A 22,746-nucleotide genomic window follows, 5' to 3' on the forward strand; every position below is an offset into this window, starting at 1 on the left:
TATATATATATATATATATATATATATATATATATATATATATATATATATATATATATATATATTGATACTATATATATATATATATATATTATTATTTAATTGTGTGTTAAAAAAATACTCAAAATATAACAAACTAAACTAAACAATATAATTAAATGTAATAAAAATGATTTTTAATTTATCTGAGATCACTTCTTATCTGTCACACTGAAAAAAAAGGTCAAGTCCTACGCATTGCATTGTGGGCAACTCACCATTTGGTCAGTCTGGGTATATAATTGAGTATTTGCATACTGCAATGGACTTAGTATGCTATTAGTATATTATTAGTATGTTTTGACTGCATGCTTCTGAGACGTACCTGTGCCCAGGTGAGAGTTTTGTCAGTCAGGTGATAGTGGACCATCCCCTGGTGTTCATCCTTCAGTAAACTTCCTGTGAGAGCCAATAGTTGAAAATGATAAAAGCCGTCAAACAGTCTCGCAGAAATACGGAGCGAATGTCATGTAAATACCTGGGAAGGTGCTTTCAATGAAGTCTTTGAAGAGCTGAAGGTCCATCTCCTCTAACTCCGTCTCCACGCGGACCTTGGCCAGCAGCGTGTATCCGCTCCCAAACTTGCTCTTGAGGTGCTGCGGGCTGCCCAGACACTTGAACTGGCCGTTCACCATCACAGCCAGCCGCGTGCACAGCGCCTCGCACTCCTCCATACTGCAGAGAGAAGCAGGAACGCTTGGTTCTGGTGCAGAGTTCATATCTGCGTTAGTCGGGTGAAGAGAGGCTCACCTGTGTGAGGTTATGATGATGGCTTTGCCAGACTCTCTGGTGCGTGTGATGGCGTCCCACAGCAGCCGTCTGGCCACGGGGTCCATGCCGGTGGACGGCTCGTCTAGGAAGATCACGGGCGGCCCACCGATCAGAGCCATGCCTGCACTCAACTTCCTCTTATTGCCGCCACTGTGTAGGAGCCAACAGAAAGCTTCTTATACAAGCATATAAGAAACCAATGACATTCAGAGCGTTTCTGCTGCAAACGTTTCCCTAAACTACCCTGGACTTTATACACAAACTGATTTCTTTCTTTTTTTTCAGGCTTGTTATTGTTGTTTTAATTGTTCGTTAGATAGCTGTTATGTTTTACCCTAAACCCAACTGCAGTTTGGCTGAGATTAATTGGAAAGCACAATGACTTTTAAAATTTCTGTTTTTGCAAATGAAGTCGTCATTTACTCATGCATTTATCCAAACATCAATCCAATATACTTATTATCCCCTATACATTATATTAAACCATCCATCATCTAATCATTTATCAATCATATCTGGTGATGAATCATATCTAACCATCCAGGAATCATATCTAATATCTGTTTTATATTTTACTCTCCATTTATTATCATATCCAACCATCTATAGGTCATATTTTACCATTCATTCTTCATATCTAACCATCGATAGATCATATAACTGCCTATTAATCATATATAACCACCCATGAATCACGTCTGTCCACCCAATCATATCTAACCAATTTAAGCCCTAATAACTTAACAAGCATCAGAGCCATCATCTAACCATTCAACATAATCATCTTTCCTCTATCAATCATAAATATATGATCATATCATATATAAATCATATCCAAGTACCAATGAATACTTAACCACCTATGAGTCACATCTCATCATCCATATATCACAATTTACCCAAACCTATGAATCATAACTAACCACCAATTAATCATACATAACCACTCATGAATCATATCTATCCACCCAATCATATCGAACCAATTGTATATCATATTATATCATAGAAAAATATTGCATGTATATTTAAAACATTTAGATACTCCACCATAAATGACATTAACCATGTATAGATCATATCTAATCTTCATCTAACAGTAAAAATAATTCCATCATTTCTAACCACCCAATCAATCATCTCTATCCACTTTCTCTCAGGTGTCATGTTCATACCTGTAGCTGCGGACAAGTTTGTCAGCATGAGGTTCGAGCAGCAGCGAACGCAGGACGTTTTCTACACAGGCTGTGACATATTTCTCCGGGATGCCCCTCAGTCTGGCGTACATGCTCAGGGTTTCCCGCCCTGTCATGTGATCTAGCACCGCGTCAAACTGGGGACAGTAACCAATTCTCTGCTGCACCTGAAGCGAAGTCATGTTTAACACTGTTAAATCGGTCAAAATTCAATCAAAGATTAAGATCTCATCTCCAAAAGTATTTTATATGAACCTTTTTCACATCCCGGAGGATGCTGTAGCCATCAATGAAGGCATCTCCTGAGGTTATGCTTTCATCTCCCGTCAGCATTTTGAACGTCGTAGTCTTCCCTGCTCCGTTAAATCCCAGTAAACCAAAGCACTCGCCCTTCCCAACAGCCAAAGACAGACGGTCCACCGCTAACAGCGACTGCCCGCCTGAATATACCTAGTGAAGCAAACACAGATTTTAGAAAAAAGGAAAAGGGATAAGATTTGTTTGGTTACAGACCTTCAGATTTTTATATGAAGGGAATGCTCTGATAATTGACGTAGTTATAATCGTTTTGTAGAAATACGTAAAAAACCTTCGCAACTCCATCCGGAGCGTACAGATGAATAGATGGACAGACTACAACGCGTCCTGATTTACATAATTGCTAGCTATTTGTTTATTTCTGGAAAATGTTGTTGTATACCAACAATCTAGTGGCTTTAATGAGTTCTTATGACTTAAGAATCTTGAATAAGACCCATTTTGTTTCTAAAACAATTGCTCAAAATAGCAGAAGGCTATAGGGACCTTAAAAATGGTTAATCGTATTTATTCAAGAAGCATGACCCTTATTCTGAAATGATTTAGAGATTTTAATTTCTAATTACGGGGCATTTTAACTTGAGAGGAGATGAAAATGAGACCAATCACCGCAGATTGGGTCTGGAAGAAAGAATCGTTGAGCGAATAGTTGACCAAATAAGGTACAAACAAATGTATGAGACATTCAAAGTGATTTTTGACCTTGCATGCATGTCAACCTGTTATATAAATATCAACCTTCAATTATCCATAATAGGGGCACTTTAACAGATTTTCTGAATCTTTTGTGCACTTTGGCCAATGGGTGGCGCCACCTGACTGGTTTTCATTGTGGCAACCTTTGAGATAACCTGTTGGAGAATTCGAAATGCTTGAAAATATAAGTCGAAACTGAAACCTTGAGTTAAACACATTAACACACCGTGGTTTGGTGCCAAATAACAGAACGTGAACAGCGTACCTTGCTGAGCTCCTGTAGTATAAGCGGGCTGCCCACCATTGACTCAACCACCGGCTGGCACTCCAAAACCCTCTTCCTCTCCTCCGCAACATCTCTGTCCTCGGGCTGGAGAGCTTCTTCCGCCAACAGCAAAGCCTGACAAAGACACACACCCACAGCAGCGATTGTTAGCATTCAAAGCAAATGAAACAAGAGCACTACACCCCGTGTTTTCATTCCTCACCCACCTTCTTGCGTCTCCTGCAGATGTTGAGCAGTATGTGGACGCACCGGAGCTCGATGAGGAAAAGCAGGGCGATGAAGACCACACCTTGTAGGGACATGGCCACCAGGAAGCGGCCCACTCCGGGCTCATCCATGGAAAAGTAGTTCACTTGATACGTGATGTCTGCGGACGACCAGCCAAAACGACAATGAGAATGACTACACAGTCCACATTAAGACATTATAGCGTCAGTGCTGCTGATTGAGATTTAATTTATGGCATATGGTATTCAAAAGATTCAGCAGCCAGCGGCGCTGATCTTACAGCTCCGAAGAGATTATCTGATTAGCATAGACACACGATATCTACAAAATTCAATATCCAGGGCTTCCCATTTGCATAAGCGAAGTGAAAACGCATTTCTCAAAATTAATAGCTCCACATCAAATCCACCACAACTAGAAAACTACAGTTTTACATCTTATATCTATCATATCTAACCACCTATACATCTATCTAACCATCCATCTTATCAAATCATCTCTCAATCTATCATATCTAGCCAAACAACGTAATTATATCTAACCATCTGTAGCACATTTAATCATCTATACATCATATCTAACCATTTATATATCATATCTAACCACCCATCCATCCATTATATGTAATCATCTACACATCATATCTAATATCCGTCCATCTTCACAAAGCAAGCATCCGTTTTTCTTAACCATCACATCTAAAAATCAATGCATCATACATAAACATTTTGATGCATTGATTTTTCAACTTTTTGATGCATTTCAAATCAACTTTTGCTGCTCAATTATCCACTAACCTAATTTACAGTAGTATATTTGCAACAGATTGCATGCAATAGATGCTAATATATATTTTCGATTTATTTTTCGTTAAAATGAAGTCGTCCGTATTTGGTAGTTAAGCGAGGTCAACACATCAATTCTACATTGATCTGAAACGCTGCAAGCTACATTAACCCAGCAAGCTGGTGATTTGCAGGTAAGGTGGTTTTTCACGGTGACTATCAGACACTCACTGTAGTACTTGCAAATGAACTCGGCAAAGGCGCTGGAGGTGCAGAAGGTGATGGTCTCATAGTTCTGGTAGAACTCGCTGAAGGACATGCCCAAGCAGTAATTTGGGAAGATCAGGAAGATCTTATCCAGGAGATGAGACATGTCTACGAGCTTCAGCTCTGAGGGAAGACAAGCACGAGAACACAAGGTGCGTGAACGGATATACTAGCAAGAATAGAAACGCGAGTGTGGACGTCCGCGACTCACCAGGTATGGTCATGATGGTGACGGCGAGGAAGGTGGCCGTGCCGCTGAGGATGTTGAAGATGGTGAGGCGCGTGTAGGCGGCAGCGGCCGTGGAAAACAGGAAGCTGAGCAGGTACATGAGGGGAATCACCGCCCAGCCGTACAGTAGCAGAAGAAGCAGAACGTCCACCAGGTGATTCTCGGCCACAAACGCTTTCACTGAAAACACTCGGAAGACCACCTAGAAATAGCAAAACACCCTCATGTATCCAGGTTTACAGATGACAGGTGTTGAGAATACACATTTTAGCTTACTTTGAAGCATACTTTGTGTTATTTTAAGGGGTCATCAGATGCAGAATTCACTTTTTACATGTTGTTTGAACTTGAAGGAATAGTTCACCCAAAAATGAATAAATTCTGTCATCATTTACTCACTCTCGAGTAGTAAATGTATGGATTTCTTAGTTCTGGCGAACACAAGGGAAGATATTTTGAAAGAAATTGTGTAACCAGGCTGTTTTGGGTCACTATTGACTTTCATAGTAGGAAAAATATACTATGGAAGTCAATGGTGACCCAAAACAGCCTTTGTTACAAACTCTCGTTTTAGGGGTGTGTGTACAAGTCACAATATATCTTTGGTCTTTAAACTTTACAGATCTTCTTTACCCACCGATAGATTGTCTGAAGAGAAAGGACGATTTGAAATCGCACCATAGGACCCCTTTAAAGCATTTAAAGGCATCTTGCGGCAACCTTACGACTATGACTTGACCTCCAGATTAAGAACCCCTGACAGAACCTAGACAGCGCATTCATACTGACCAGCATAAGCAGGCAGGGCAACAGGAAGTTGATGAGGTCCCACAGCAGGGCGGAGAACCAGAAGTTGGAGAGGTAGACCCCGCTGACTTGCTGCACATGTTTGGACTTGACCGATCGCTCGGAGACGAGGAGCAGGGCGAAGGTGCTGGCTAATGATGCCATGCCGTACATGAGGTTTATGGCGATGGCAAAACCCGTCTGACCCCTGTAGAGGAAAAATGAGGATGAAAGACCAAACAGAATCACGGACATCACGTGAAGTCTATTTGTTCTACCGTGTCTTCGTCGATCAATCTACTGCACAGCACAGCAGTGACGTTTGTTGTGTTTTTAGCATCTGCCATCTCACTTTATGAGAATAAGAGCCACTTTACCCACAATTTAACCATTGCATTTGAGAAATTATGACATAAAAATATTACCATTGTAAAGAAGAATGTATTTTCTAATAATAAAAACAATATTTTAAAACTATTTTAAGGAATATACTTTTTTTTTGGTAAAATAAAATATTTTACAATTTACTACTTGATACCTTCACTCTAAAAACAAAAATGGGTTTACATAATCTTTGTGGGTATTTTCACAGTCAGATTAATTTTGTGATTAATTAGTTATTAGTTTATTAATTAGAGTAATAAATCATGTATATTTAAAAATAAAATAAATTAAAATAAATCGACTGACAGACCTACAATAAATATAACTATATAATTAATATAATATTAATTAAAATGTATTGTTTAGTTTTGATTTTATTTTCTACTTGTCACTCCGTTAATCAGAAAATTCTAAAAATTATTATTTTCTATAAAATAAAAAAATCATTTAAACAGTAAACCTGTTGTGCAGCACTATTTTTCATAAATTTGAATACAATTTAAATTAATATTTAAATTTAAATTAATAATTAATATTTTTTCACATTAATTTGATTACCATAATTTTGATTTCAAACTTTGTATTAAATCATAAATAAACAATCTAGGAAAATTCCAATATAATTTCTGAAATAAAGAAATTCATATTTACTGGAAAAATTCTTGTATATTTTTGTTGGGATTTTAGATCTCTATCGCTCCATAAATCAGACAACACTGCCGACTTTTACCATGTTTCGTGTACATTAAAATGGAAGGTTAAAATTAGGAGAAAAAAAAAATAAAACCACTAAACGCTCTCAAAGAGGATGCATACTCCGAAAGCTGGCTCTGGGCCGTCTCAGACATGTTGCGGGGCATGGGGTAATTTCCGGTCTGGATGGAGGCGTCGGGTCCAGCTAGTAGTTTGTAGAGAGCGTTGTCCACCAGCATGAGAGCGGCGGCGGGGGTGTGATAGCCCTGGTTGTTGAAGTAGCCGACGACCTCTGCGCTCTTCCTGGATCGGCTCCTGAAGGTGGCGCCCACCACGCAGTGCTCATTGAAAGCCCCGCCCTCCCTCAAGGCGTTATATAGCACGTACTCCGACAAATCTGATCAGACAAACCACCGGTCAGGTTGCCGTTTCGCCAGCTACCTTTTATTTACGCATTGGCTTTTTTATTACCTGTTATGTTAGTGGCACCAACGGCGTTCTGGGAAGGCAGCTGCGCGGTGTACATCTCAGCCAGAGCTGCAGCCAGCGGCCCGGCATTGACGTCTACGGCCACGGGGACGCGAGTAGGGCCGTACTGTTTTAACGCCAGACGGAGCATGGGCGTGATCTGGCTTCCCGGGAGGGTGCGGGCCACTACGAGAGCCAAGACCGTGAAGATGAGCGGCACCAGAAACTGAGCCACCATCACCTTCCAGTTGCGCCAGCTGTAGAGCGCCCTCTTCAGGAACATAGCGTAGAACTGCTGCATATAGAGCCGGGCCTGAGGGAAAACGCATGCAGAAAATAATGAATCATACAAATAAACACACCTTTAAACATGCGAAAGATTTTCATTTCAAATAAATGCTAAACTTCCTATTCAAAAAAAACCGATGCATTGCAGTTTCCTCGAAATATAAAGCAGCACAACTGCTTTGATTAAAAATACGGAATTTTTCGTAAAGAATGATGATTAAATACATGATTAAATTAGATTTATAATATACACTAAAAAGTTATTTTAAATTGTAATAATATTTCATAAATAGTAACGTTTTTTATTGTATTATTAATCAAATAAACACAGCCACTGTTAGCATAAGACTTTTTGTTTTGTTCATTTATATTTTTATTTTAAATTATTAAACTTATTTTAATTAGCAATATTACCAAAACAATACTATACTATACTATTTCCCACACAAAACTGATTTGGATCAAACCACAACAAAACAACTTATTAAACAAATATATTTCTGTATGAAAAACGGGTTCATCAATAAAATCCAGATTTTTTTGTACACTATTATATTATTAAATCCATGCAAATAATTGCATATCTTTTATTTGATGTTTATGCTAGATTAGGTCAAAATTTCACAAATCGTGGTAATAAATTAGTTAAAGCATCCTAAATAATTAAAACACCCACTGTTAACCTTACAATCTTTATAAAAGGTCATTCTGAATACGTTTCGAGCCCTATTTTCGTATTGTTGATGCTGTAAAACTTACAGCGCCATTTAGACGTGCTAGAGAAATCATATACTGCTGCCAATGTTTATAACCATGTGAATAGTGCTTGTCTATATGTGCTTGTCTATATATATCGCTGTCAGGAAGTCAAGCTCTCAGTCAGTAGGGTTTTAGGTCGGCTGCTTATAAAACTGGTTTCTAAAAGCGCAGCGAGTTTGGTGCGAGAAGCCACGGACCCCGATGTTGAGTTTGATGTTGGAGCCGTCCTCCGAGATCATGGTGCCGCTGTCGGTGAAATCCGTCACGTCCGTCATGCCGCTGATGCTGCTGGAGTCGTCCATGGTCCAGTCATGCGACCGCCGCTCGTGCTGATACTGCAGAGCCGGAAGCTGGATGGCCTGGATATCCAGACTGGAGTCCACCAGCTTCCCGACCCTGAGAGAGACACACGGGCGCTTGCATAAAAGATGACGCACACAGAAGAGAGCGGCCCTTACCGGGACACAGATGAGCGGCCATTGTGTGTGCCTACACAAAAGCGGTTACGTAAAGCGAAGAAGGGTTTCGCAAAAATGACACTGGAGAGGAGAGGCGGCATTGAAGCTGTCAGTCCGTGCGCCGTCCTACAGCTAATAACCACTTCAAGTGGGACAGAAGATTCAGGACTACACTTGAGCTCTAGAAAACGGCAAAACATCGGCGGTTGTAAAAAACTGTTTTCAGATTGTACACCAATTCAGCGGTTCAATAACTTGCTTCAAATTTTACATTTTTCCTTTAGTTTTCGTGCTTTATACATTTCGGCAAACGCGCTAATGTAGTTTACCGCCATTGATACGTAAATAAGAAAAGCTGCGCCAAGCGACTAAATGTATGCTAATATTAATGCGCTAACGCTATATAACGTGACGTTATTAAAATAAACGCAGATCGTGTGAGACAGAAGCAGAGAGTGGAACAGTGTTGTTATTGCAATTAAAACTATTAGAAATCAGTTCTGAAAACTGGAATAACGACGCTGTATTTAAAAAAATAAACATTTGGATGTAAAATGGTAAATTGAATAAGTAGATAAATAAATATAGGGCTATTGCAATGTAGCAGACGATATCATTTGAGGTTCTTCGCGGTGGTCGAGTGGTGCAGTACCTGAGGAAAACCTCCTCCATAGTGGTAACAGACGCCCCGTAGCTGGCGATGCCCAACTCGTCCCGATTCATCTCCAGCTCAGCAAACAGCAGCTCAAACCTGCAGAGAAACACCAGATCTAAAGCCAAAGCTCAACACCAAAGACATCCACATACAGTCATTTTAATGCGTTTTTTTTTTTTTATTATTAATGGAAAAACTGCAAGCTTATTATTCTAATGTCACTCAAAACTTGCATGAAACATCTCAGTATATTATCAATAAGCTATATCAGAAGTCGACTAATACTTTTAATAGCACTTTAAATTAGTTTGATCAACTATATCTTATATTTATATTTTTACATTTTAATGTTTTAGCAATTTTATTGCGTTTTTGGTCATTTTTTATTATCTGTATATATAAGTTTCGGTTTATAGTTTTGTAGTTTTTTTTTGCTTCTTAGCAGTAAATAAAAAATTAAAAAGTTATTAAAAAAACTATTTCTTTTTAATTTTTCTTTATTCTTTTATATTTATTATTTTTATTTTAATCTTTCTAGTTTTTATTTTTATTTATTATATATATATATATATATATATATTTATATTTTTTTTTATTACAAATATAATATATTAAAACAGTCGTTTTTTTAAAACGTAAGCATGAGCAAAATATTGTATTGCTACGGCAGCTCACAAGAACCAGTCTCATGCGCTTCATTTATCTAGCTACATCAAACCATTCTTTTACTGTCTCTTAGTTTGAGTTCGCGCAATCAAGGTTAAGAATAAAATGCACTGAGGATGAGACCTTGATGTTTGCTAAGTCTAATATGCAACTGCTTCAACTCAGATGCTACATGAAGTTAAAACTGGATGACCGACTGCTTTCGTTGCATTAAACACGCAACACAATTAGGCGAAGTGGACACCGTTTCTTACTACTGTTTGAAATGCACTGCGTGGCACGCAGGGTTTGCCTGTTTTAAAGCACGCCATGCAGTAGCCATGTGAGGCCAGTCTTACCGGCTGGTGCTCTCTTTGGGCAGGATGTAGGAGAGTTCAGCGCCCGCACTGCTCTCGAGAGTGGCGTCGGGCACGTACATGTGCACTAGACGGGTGATCTCGGACATGTTACAAAACGCATCCTTTACTATAACCATGTGGTAACCAGCACCTGTGGGAAAAAAAAGAAACACTGTTTTTGGAGACTACTAGGTCTTTATCATAGCAAAGCACTTCTTTTAAAGGGGTCGTGAACTGTTTTTTTTTATTATTATTATTATTATTATTATTTCAGAATTTTCTCTCAGGTTAACTTGTACTGTAAACAAAGATTGTTACATCCGAATTTAGCAGTAACGGGCTATTTTGTGTCCTGTTTTTGGCCCTTTTACAGTCGAGATGCGATCAAGTAAATGGAAGTAAATGCCAAATGCTAGCATTAAAATAATAGATGATTTCCTGTCTGCTCTCTACTGTCCTGTCCGAATATATATCCCATAAATATAACAAACAAATTATAATTCTGATGTAAAGTATCTTTAAATGGGTCATTTGGCTTAAAACCTAACAATATTCAACTGTACAACTGTACAAAAATATGATAATAATTCGGTACATAGCTCGGTTTTAGCATACAGTAGGGGGGGGGGAATAATTTTTTTTATAGTTCAATCAGCTTATGCTTAAAACTAGGTTACAATTAGACCCAACAACTTAATCTGATCTTAAATTTAATTATTTATTTATAAACAGACGATCAATGGTCAACTTAAAAAAAAAAAAAAAGCTAAAAATTGCACGTAAACATGTAAAGTGCACATAATGCAGTTTGTAATTTAACTTACAAATAATAAAATTTGTAGGTTATTGATTCGATTACCGACGCGAGCTCTTTCCTAATGCCTCCCCATGTCTACACGGGACATGAGTGGCAAAACTAAAGACAACAGAATAAAAACGTAAAATATAAAATACGTGACCTTGGAGCACAACAGCACTCAATAGGTCAAAGTTATCGATTTTCCTTTTATGCCAAAAATCATTAAGGCGTTAAGTTAAGAAGGTTTTTTTCTACAATAAATATATCAAGACTTCATTTTTCATCAATAACATGTGTTGCTAAGGATTACATTTGGACAACCTTAAAGGCGATTTTGTCATTATTTTGATTGTTTTGCTCGCTCGGATTCCAGATCTCGACTGAATATCGTCCTATCATACATCAGTGAGAAGCTGATTCATTAAATGTCTAAATCTTGATTTTTGTAATAATCGGCCCTCCTGACTGGTCTTGCGTCCCAGGGTCATATGATCTTCTGCGGTGGTCTCACCGTATTTGTTCTTGAGGAAGAGCGGCGAGCCGCAGCACTGCAGCTCTCCGCTGGCCATGATGGCGATCCGATCTCCCAGCAGGTCGGCCTCATCCATGAAGTGTGTGGTGAGCAGGATGGTGCGGCCCCGCTTCTCGCCCTGCAGCAGGTCCCAGGTGGCCCGGCGGGCCGAGGGGTCCATTCCTGAGGTGGGCTCGTCCAGCATCACCACCTACGGCGAAATAAACAACATGGGCCAAAGATAATGGTGGAAAATCCAAACCGGACAGACGTGGAAATTCATAAACGGAACACAAATGCAGGAACGTCTGCTAAATATAAAACGCTTCGTGAAACGCAAAACGCCGCCTGACCTTTGAGTCTCCGATTAAAGCGATGCCGATGGAAAGCTTCCTCTTCATCCCGCCAGAGAGGGTTTTAGATCGCGCATGACATTTGTCCTCCAAATTCAGGACCCGAAGGATGCGGTCCACTTCGCAGGGATCTTTTCACGAGGATAACCCTTCAGCTGGAGATATGGAAAGATCCATCTCAGTGCTGAATGCTGAAACGCTGTTCGTTTTCTTCACAGGCTTTCTTTTAACAATAACCTTTAGAGACAGACGTACTGTGGTCTACGACACTGTTTATGGATTGTATATGCTACTGAAGCCCATTATTTTCCAAAAACAGTTCATTTCCTGGTTAAAAAAAAACTATATTACCCATGATTCTGCAGAGGAATCTCCACCAATCAGAGAACAGCATCACGCAAACCATCTCTAACCACTTATATACTAATATATCCATATGCATATTTTGCAAAACGCTAAAAATAAACCCACATTGTTTAACTATACCAAAATAACACTGGTACCCAGCTGGTTTGGTTGATAACTTCCCAAGTCTTTTTAAAAATCCATATGGGAAAAACGAACTGAAAAAGTAGTTTTGGACCTGCTAACGATAACGAAGTCGCTGATGGTGAATTTTATCACAAATGAAGCCTCGTTTTCAACAAAAAGGGCAAGCTGGGCATTTCATCAGATTTTATCAGGAGATCCTCGGTCTGCATCTACCTGCGTGTAGAAGAGCAGGTGTTCCCGGACGGTGAGGTTGTCGAAGAGCACGTCGTGCTGCGGACACAGACCCAGGCTGCGGCGGATCAGAGCCATGTCCTGACATATGTCGTAACCGTTAATGTACGCACGGCCGCTGCTGGGCGGGAAGAGGCCTGAGAATGAAGAGACAAAAAGTGGTTGACGTGAAAGAAGCGATGGACTCTGACTGACCTCCGTTATCAACGTTTACCGTTACAGCCGCGAGCTATAAGAGATAACGTTCAGTTTGACTTGGACAGAATGAACGTGCGCGATCGGAGAGACGCTTAGTGAAAAGGTCTGAAGACTTCTGGATAAGCACTTTTGCCAAATGACTTAAAATAAATTAAACTGTCCGGCTGCAAGCTAATTTCAAAGTAAACGAAAGTTAGATGTGCTTGTAGCCATACACAAAAAGTAGCTTTCATTATCATTATCTCTAATTATATACGACTAATAAACTGTTTATTTGCAGTGTAGTGAAACTACCTTGAAGCTAACTACAAGCTGATCGTAATACCATGGTGAATTGAAAGCTATGCTAACTTGTACAAGATGCTAACACAAACTGCGAAGGGTTTTTAAGGGAGCGAGACGTCTTTTTAAAATATAACAATCAATTTCTATAAGTTGTGAAGCTACTTTCAAACTAGCAACAAGCTAATCATAACGTAAACAAAGTATATTACAAGCTGCTAGCAAAGAATAGCTAAAAAAGCTAAAAGCTAACACTTTACACTAAGGTTGTCATTTGTTAACATTAATGTATTAACTAACGTAAAGATACAATGATCAATACATTACAGTACTTATTCATCTTTTTGAACATTGATTCACAAAAAGAAAAACAATTATTAATCTTAGCTAACTAATGAGTTTAAAAAAGCATTAGTAAATGCTGAAATTAGCACTAATAAGTATTAAATTAATAAGTGTTGTAGATATATTGTTGTTAACTAGGGTTAACTAATTAAGCTTATTGTATAATTTCCTGTAAACTAAAAGCTAGACTAGACTGTAGATCGATAAGATGGAAGCAAAGTAGCTAAACTATGAAAATCCATAAAAAAAAAAACACTTATATAAACGTATTGTGAGGCTACAATCAAAACAGCTGCACATTATTCTGTTTATTGTAAACAGTCAAGATACTATTTTTAAAAAGGTGATGACATTCAACTTATCAGATTATATAATTCACTTCTGTGTTAAAAACATTATTTAACTGAATAATAGCTGTAAAATTAAATCTTTACTCGCGTAATTCATGATATGTAATGTAATGCAGGACGTTACGAGAACACAATATAGATATGATTCAAAGGAATCAAATGATTTACTGAACCAGTTCATTAAACCCACTCAAACTGACTCGCTAAAGTGAATCACATTTCCTAAAGTAAATAAAGAGGGACAGTCACGCCATTTCATACATAAATAGTGTTCATCACCTGTGAGCATTGACAGCGTGGTGGTCTTTCCCGCTCCGTTGTGACCCAGCAGGACAGTGATCTGGCCTTCGAACATGTTGAGCGTCAAATCCCTCACCGCCTCCTTGGTCTTATTTCCCACTTTGAACACCTGCGACAGAAAGATCCGCATGTTTCTCCGGGTGATCCACGTCTCTGTCCCAATGACCGCCTGTCCCTACGAATCTAATACTGTTAAAGCAAAACACCACGCATCTGGTGATACCTTTGCCAAATGTTTGATCTTGACCCCCGAGACCAGTCCAGCTGGCTCCTCTTCGATGAACTCGCCCTTCGTCACCTTCTCGGCCTCCTCCTCTTCCTCCTTCTCCTTCAGCAGGGCCACGCGAGGGCTGCTGCACCAGTACGAGGGCTGAGCGCAGACGAGGAGGAGAAAAATGACATAAACACATCCGTAGCATTACGGCGTAACGGCTAAATAACCTCCATTTGTTCCATAAACATTTGCATGTTTTCTCTGATGAAATGTAAATCCGTGCAAAGGCCATTTTAAATTAAGAATGATAATTATAAGATAATGATAACTATATTAGCGTTTACACCGAGGATAGATTCTAGTTAATAATAAAATAAAATGATTATGAGACTTAGGATTATAATGTTCTCTTAAAGCGCATTATTTAAAAACAACCTTTCGTGCAGCGTGTAACACAGCTCTAAGTGAATGAAAACACCCTGCAAAGTTAATATTTGTATGAAGTTATTGTCCAACAAAAGAAAGGGTCGGCTCTGAATCCTTGAAACGAGTCGTTTTTGAAACCAATGCCAATTGGTTCGATGCTGACGCCAGGATAAAACATTAGCATACTGCCTGTTAGCATTGGTCTGAATAAAAATGCTAATTCATTCTTGGCCGCTAGGTGGCGCTTTTGGAGTGTAAACATTGTCGTTTCTATGGTAACGCAGTACACAAAGCAGCTTTATCAGCCAATTGCAGGCACGAAATTCAACGAAAATAAGACCAATCGTGCCAATCACCGTCGATTAGCGTCACGTAAAGGACGGGTCTGGAAAAATTTATCGTTTAAAGAATCGCAATGTTGAGCAAGTAAAAATAAAAGCATGTTATAAGACCGTGGAAGTGTTTTTTGGCCTTGCATGAATGTCAGCCTGTTGTTTGGGACTCCCAAAACCAAAATATCAACATTTCATTAGTTATAATAGGGGAAATATGAATTGGTTCACATGACCAGTTTAAAATTCCTGATCGAGTGGATTACTGTTGGAAAAAAAATACTCAATTCGGACTCAAAAACGGTGAGCGTTCGAAGTCTGTCAGGTAAAACACAAACTTTACCGACGCAACCTAACCATAGTTTCAGAGGTTTCTGTAAAGATTCGGTTTACGCATAAAGTTACATTTGAACTTTGTTTAAATGTTAAAATGCAAACCATTACATTGCTGAAAAACTAAGCTTAAACCAACTGAGCAGATTCACACTGAAATAACTGGATTTCAGCATAAAAATCAAGTAAATGTGTCCAAACAAGACTTTACACATACGTAATATCCACCTTATTCCTAAACGCAGAGGTTAGCCTATAGGAGAGACTCTCGGCTGCTATAGGGAAGTAACGAGAAAAATTACAAATGTGCAGTAAACGGTAAAACTGTTGGCATCTTGCGTTTTCCTTGGCAATCTGAACCCCGGTATGATAAAAACATCAACGCTTAAAGCAATAAATCTCAAGATACACATTGGTTTTTATCTAATCTTCATGCTTTTTGCCTCATTTGAAACCATTTCTCGAAGTTTCCTTGGAGGTTTGCTGAGGTCCCCAGGTGGATGCAGTTCAGGTAAAGCTAGTAACTAATAATAAGTAACTAATTAAGTGGAAGGAATTCCTATAAACCCATAAATCTGTGAAAACATTTACAGATAAGCTCAAAAAGCAGGTCATTCATTACGCTGACCCAGAAGGCCATTGTTTGGTATCGCTTTCACTCTGAAGGGGTCTTTATTGGCGCTCCGCTGATAAGCCCGTCTGCAAACACGAGCATTGAAACAGCGGGTGTCCTACAGATACAACAGCTCTGCGCAAATCCCACCCTCTTCGTGTACAGCAGTTCCCGTACGTCACGAGAGTTTATTTAAAACCGTTTACTTGCAGTGTTGTGAAACTACCTTGAAGCTAACTACAAGCTGATAGTAATACCATGGTGAATTGAAAGCTATGCTAACTTGTACAAGATGCTAACACAAACTGCGAAGGGTTTTTAAGGGAGCAAGACGTCTTTTTAAAATATAACAATCAATTTATATAAGTTGCGAAGCTAATTTCGAACTAGCAACAAGCTAATCATAAAGTAAACAAAGTATAGTACAAGCTGCTAGCAAAGAATAGCTAAAAAAATATTAACAAATGTGCAGTAAACGGTAAAACTGTTGGCATCTTGCGTTTTCCTTGGCAATCTGAACCCCTGATAAGGCTGCGCATGCCGTCTTGATGACATAAACTCGAGACCAAACGCTTCCCGTCTTTCAAGAGTCAGGAAAGTCACTCGAGCTGCGTTCGCGCTGGTTCTCACGACGTCGCACTTCCCTCGGGTGAACCGCTTATTTAGGTTCGCGAGGCTAAAATAAACCCTTGTTTGAGGAGAGTTTCGCAAGAACACTAATCCGTGTGATGCGCACGAGGACATTTGAGGAAATAATCACTTTAAAAAAAACACGATCATGGTCAAAAACACAGAGAAGCTGCATTTTTGAAAAACTGACCCTTATCACTGGTTTTGTGGTCCAGGTTCATATATATATATATATATATATATATGTATGTATATGAAGAACTTTTAAGAAACATATATTTCATTATTCAAATATCTAATTCGAATTCATTTTGAGTCTTCATTATTGTTTAAATATCGAAAAATCTATGTTTTCTTTGGTTTGTTTGCTTGCAAGCAAGAAAACAATCATTTACAAAGAAAACCTTCACAAACAACTTCACAGCTTCTCAGCAATTGCACTACAGTCCGATAAAAGCAGCATTTCCTCGTCTCCATCAAAAGAAGATGTCTTGGAGAGTGTCGGTAATCAAAAGTGTTGGGGTTTCCATAGACTTTTTTGACCGTCCATGCAATGCAAGTTTCCTTCAAAAATTACTTCTTACGTGTTCAGCAGAAGAAATGAGAAAGTGATGCATGTAACAGTATTGCTTTTTGGGTGAACTATCTCTTTAAGAAGCAGCTCTGCGAATCGGTGCAGCTTGTACGGCTCCAGCGGACGCGCACGCAGACGGTACTCACCAGGATGAAGAAGTACCACGGCCGAGGCACTCCGTATTCCCCGGGAAACACGGCCTCCACGTACCAGGCCACCAGAGCGTACAGCAGCGAGTCCAGCAGCAGCAGACCCAGCACCTGCGCCAGAGAGAAGTCATCGTCCACCGTCACCGGCTCAAACAGGTTGCTCCACCGGACGCCCGTCCCTGAGGAGCACAAGGACACGAGCGTCAGCTAGCTCCGGAGCAGCAGCGAAGCCGACCGGATCGCCTGACCCCTGACCTTTGCCCTCGAACATGCCGATCAGCTGGGCTCCCATGGCCATGGCCACGTTGGAGATGAGGCAGGCGGAGACTTTCTGTGCGTGCGAGAGCAGGTCGTAGCGGGGCCACAGGAAGACGTACGGCAGGTAGCTCAGGAAGTAGATGAAGCCGCCCGCCGCCGCCGCCACATTCGCTGCGGGAGAGAGGAAGACATTCGGTCACGACTGCGGTTACAGGAAGACGGCTTCATGCGAAACGAAAGGAAAGAGGCCGTACATCGTACTGAAAAGTGCGTTCGCGTGTTTATATTGACAATCATGACAAAGCTGATTCTCTACATTAAAGTGCTGTAAAATAACCGTTTATGCTGGAATAAGATAAAGAAACGTACATTACTTTCACATTATATCAATAATAATTTAGGGGGAATGTTTGATTCAAAGCAAGAATGAATGTAAAATTAATTGTAAACTGTAAAAGTTTAAATAAAATAAGATTGCACTGTGTGTGTGGGTGTGTGCGCGTGCTTCATATCTAAATAAAATATATAATATAATATATAATTGTTGAAATGAAACAGGATATAATACTTTATACTTAATTTATACAATACAAAAACTACCATCTGAAGGCACGTTAATATTTAAATACGTTTTTTTAATATTTTACTTTTTATAAAAAAATTTATAAAATAATAATAATAATAAATAGAAATATATCTGTGAGTGTGTGTGAAAGTTATATAAAATGAGAAAAAAAAAACATGACATGTATTTCACATTAGTCACAGAGGTGAATCTCTAAATGCTGATTTTTAATACAATCTAACATCAAATAGCAAGTTAATTAGATAAATTATTACATAATATTTTCATATTATTAATTGTTTTATTTTGTTATTTTATTTAGAGACAAAAAACATCTACCATTATTTATGAAGAATTTAATATTTATTTAATACTTATTTTTTTATGCATTTTATTTTTAAAACAATTGCAAAAGATTATTACTTATTATATATATAATTATATATAATTATTACTATAAATAATGACTTTATTACAGCTCGTTTTTATTTCACATTACACAGAATTTTAGGGGAAATGTATTCTGGCACAGAAAAAAAAAAAAAAAAAGACTGTAAAAGAAAGCCAACTAACAAAAAAAATAGAAAAAAATCTATCATTATGCATATGATTTATTTTAAAACAGTGATGCTTTCTGGATAGTTTTGGGGTGAATGTGACCCGGCTGTTTCCGAGCAGCACGAGCCGGAGAGCGAGAGACGCGATGACGGATGTGTGAAGTGAACGAGTCTTCATTATGACTCTCTCACACCCCGACCCTCGAACGGCCACAAAAGAGCCAGCGAGAGAAAAAGAGCGGCATAAATGGAGGAAAATGACACGCTGGGCTATTTTTACACTCTCATCTCGAGGAACCTCTTCACACTCAACAATGTGTCATCCGGGCTTTGAAAGGGGCAGGAACGTGTTGATTAAGCTCCATTTCCTGCCTTTCTAAACCCCAGAGCGCGGTCTCTACGGGCTTTTGAATGCAGGAGGTCCATTTCAGACGCATGGCCGAGCCGAGCTGTGAGAGGAGGAGGGAAAAAAACACCAACCTCCGCATCACATACATCAGCTGTACAAAACCACGACAATAAATAATGCAAGTTATGAGGAAACGAGACCCCGCCAGCAAAACGCTCGGGTCGTATTTCACCTTTAAAAAGAAAGACATCCTATATTGCATCAAAAGTCAGGGTTTGTTGCGCTGGTTTTAATTAGAAATGAAATAAATGTAAATAAATCAAAATTAAAATAAAAGTGAATAAAATACAGTTTTATAACCAAATGCACCAATGCAAATAAAATAATTATAAAATTCTAGTAAAAATAAATATTGTTTGACTACTGATTGCACTGCAGTAACAAAAACGCTGTTTTAAGTGCTTTTTTCACAATCTTTCACACGAAAGCTGACCAAAACTGCATTAGAAAAATGAAGCATGAATCATAATAGGTATATCTGAACAGTATAACTGTCAACCAAAGCATTTCCAGTATTTTGTTGTGTTTTTTTCCCACAGGACAACATATGATATTACATTTCCTGCCCGAGGCTGCATTTACAGCCCTACAGACATGCACTGCCTCATTTCCTCCTACACGTAATGCTGTGTGTCACCATTTAATGCCAGAACGCCCGAGATGTTTTCACAGCTGCCCTTTAAACCAAATCATTTGATGATTTTATTAATGCGTCAGTATATCTGAGCACCCTTTTAAACGCAATTTACTCGACAAAGCCTTTCACGTAAAAAACAAAACATTAAAGGTGCCATGCTAGGTTTTAAAACGCAGACATGTGAACAAGACGGCACTGAAAGAGCAGGAGGCATGTTATTTCAGACAAAAAAGCTAAAGTTTCGTCTGGTTTGAAAATGTAAATAAAATAAAAGTAATATTTTTAATATTTTTAAAATAAAAGTAATTTTTTTAAGCCTATTTTATATATATATATATATATATATATATATATATATATATATATATGTTTTTTTATATAATTATATTATATAAAAAAATAATATATATATATATATATATATATATATATATATATATATATATATATAAATACATTTTTAACTAAAATGAATAAAAATAAGTATTAAATAAAATTCTTAAATAATGGTTGATACATCTCGATTATTTTTCTTATATTATATAACTTATATATTTTTTAAATATATATTTATAATAATAATATATAATAATATATTATATTATTAATAATACTAATATTTCTAGATTTTTTATTTTTATTTGTACTGTATATATATATATATATATATATATATATATATATATATATATATATTATTCAAAAATATATATTTATATATAATAATAATAATAATAATAATAATAATAATAATAATAATAATAATAATAATAATAATAATAATAATAATATATTTCTTTTTTTTTTTTGTACTGGAATACAAGGCAAAAATATTTCAGGTAAGAATTTTGTGGTCACCATCCACTTTAATTGCATGAAAATGAACAGTAAGTAGTATTTTTTGCAACACGTGGTCAAGCATGACTTTTCACCTTGATTTTTCACCCAACTCCAGCTTTAAGTCAAAAACACAAGGCGGTGAAACGTGGCTCTCGAATCCGACTCAGACAGCCGCGAGCACAATAACGAAACCAAACCAAACGCACAAACCACCAGCGTGCATCTGATTTCCTTTTCATTCTCCCGTCAGGACGAAGAGCCATGGGCTCTTAAAGCAGGGATGTAGCTCTCACTATTATTAGCCGCCAATCAAACGCAACACAGCCCAGCCTCACTCACTAAAAGCGTTTCTAGCATCAAAAGGGTCAATAACTGCAACCTAAACACCATCCCCAGCTGCTTACCTGCTTTTACACAGTTTGCCTTAATCTGAGGCTTTTGTTTGGCAGAGGAAAGAAAAAAGTAGCGCGGGTTACGGACAAAGGAGAGCTGATTTGCTTTGTGAGAGTTGAGTTTAAACCTGTTTTCTCATTGTTCACGTTTTGCCATCTCCAGTCTCTGATTGTGAGGCTTAGTTTCTCGCTAAGTTCACAAAAGAGCTGATTTTATATCCATAGGAAGCACGCGAAATGAAAGCGTCTACTTTTCAAATAGGTTTCAAATACGCTTTAGGGGAATGAAACGTCAAAATCTGGTTCAAATGCTGTCATTCACAAGCAATATTTACGCAGAAATTGACTCCGACTTGCACACATTAAAACAAGGAAGCATTTTCAATTGTATTGTGTTTTAAATGAGTAAAAAATGGGTAAAACCTAGGATAGTGGCAAACGTAAAACAAAAAAAAATTGGTATTTAAGGTTAAACCGACTCATATTTCGATGCTTTTTGCTGCAAATGATATTTTAGTGGAAAAATGCATAACAATTTTTAAAAATTAGTTAAAAATAAATACGCATTTTTCCACTAAAACATTTTTTATGCGTCTAAAATATTTTTTATTCATCTTTTTAGGGTGAAGTGGGTGCATTTTTTCGCCTCCGACCCATATACAGGACACATGCTTGTAAATGTAGCGTCAGAACGCGGTGATGATGAAAAGAGAGACTTGGAGAGGTACCTCTGGAGAAGAAGGAGCTGATCATGAAGCTGAAGTTGATGGTGGACACGGCGAACACCAGCAGGAAGACGAACACCAGCGTGGGGTCGCTGTAGGTCAACACCGCCCCGTTAGGACTCACCTGACGGAGAAACGCTCCACATTACATACATATAACCTATAGATGACTGCTTGGCAGAGCTAGAAAACAGTGCACTTTTCAGCTGAGAGCATATCAGATATGATTTGCGTTGTCCTTAAAGGGACATGTTGACGAAAAATGAAAATTCTGTCATTAATTACTCGATTTAGGAAGCCGCGAGATTGTTTTTGGTGCGCAAAGAAAACCAAACGTAACGACGTTGCTTACGCATGAGACGCCACAGGGCCACTAAAAGGGCCACTAAATGGCACTATAGGGCCGTTTGGACAATATATGTTTCTGAGCTCTCGAAATTCAACAGAAACATCGTGATCTGTGTTCTGAAGATGAACGAAGCTCTTAGACGTGAGGGTTAATAACTAATGACAGGTTTTCATTTTGAGGTGAACTATCCCTTTAATGATCCCAATTTTTAGTCACCTTATCTACCATTCACTCATTACAGTCCTTCAGGTTATGAAAATATCGATACATTTTTGCTACTAAGTACAAAAATTGCTACTTAATTTTTGTACTTAATTCAGCATCTTATTCAATATCATTTTTTTACTTATTCAGATAATAGATATTTTTTATTTATATATATATATATCTATATACAAAATATATATATATATATATATATATATATATATATATATATATATATATATATATATATATATATATATATATATACACACACACATACATACATACACACACACACAACTATAAAATTCTGTTAAACATTTATAATTAAATAGTAAAATATATAAATAATTATATAATTAAAT

General features: G+C 37.9%; 1 protein-coding gene across 1 annotated transcript in view; it reads right to left on the reverse strand.

The window, feature by feature from the left end:
• Positions 1-22,746, reverse strand: part of abca3b (ATP-binding cassette, sub-family A (ABC1), member 3b) — a 39,177-nt gene that overhangs the window by 2,397 nt on the left and 14,034 nt on the right. Inside the window, 24 exon segments of the mRNA XM_043234074.1 lie at positions 365-438; positions 518-714; positions 790-960; positions 1,986-2,173; positions 2,262-2,456; positions 3,286-3,420; positions 3,513-3,673; positions 4,551-4,709; positions 4,798-5,017; positions 5,605-5,809; positions 6,802-7,075; positions 7,150-7,459; positions 8,391-8,589; positions 9,304-9,402; positions 10,311-10,461; positions 11,621-11,831; positions 11,974-12,098; positions 12,101-12,128; positions 12,679-12,833; positions 14,151-14,280; positions 14,395-14,541; positions 17,440-17,621; positions 17,698-17,871; positions 21,829-21,949. Coding sequence (XP_043090009.1) covers positions 365-438; positions 518-714; positions 790-960; positions 1,986-2,173; positions 2,262-2,456; positions 3,286-3,420; positions 3,513-3,673; positions 4,551-4,709; positions 4,798-5,017; positions 5,605-5,809; positions 6,802-7,075; positions 7,150-7,459; positions 8,391-8,589; positions 9,304-9,402; positions 10,311-10,461; positions 11,621-11,831; positions 11,974-12,098; positions 12,101-12,128; positions 12,679-12,833; positions 14,151-14,280; positions 14,395-14,541; positions 17,440-17,621; positions 17,698-17,871; positions 21,829-21,949 — 4,011 coding nt within the window.

This window comes from Puntigrus tetrazona, chromosome 3 (assembly GCF_018831695.1).
Source record: "Puntigrus tetrazona isolate hp1 chromosome 3, ASM1883169v1, whole genome shotgun sequence".
Classification (NCBI taxonomy): Eukaryota; Metazoa; Chordata; class Actinopteri; order Cypriniformes; family Cyprinidae; genus Puntigrus; species Puntigrus tetrazona.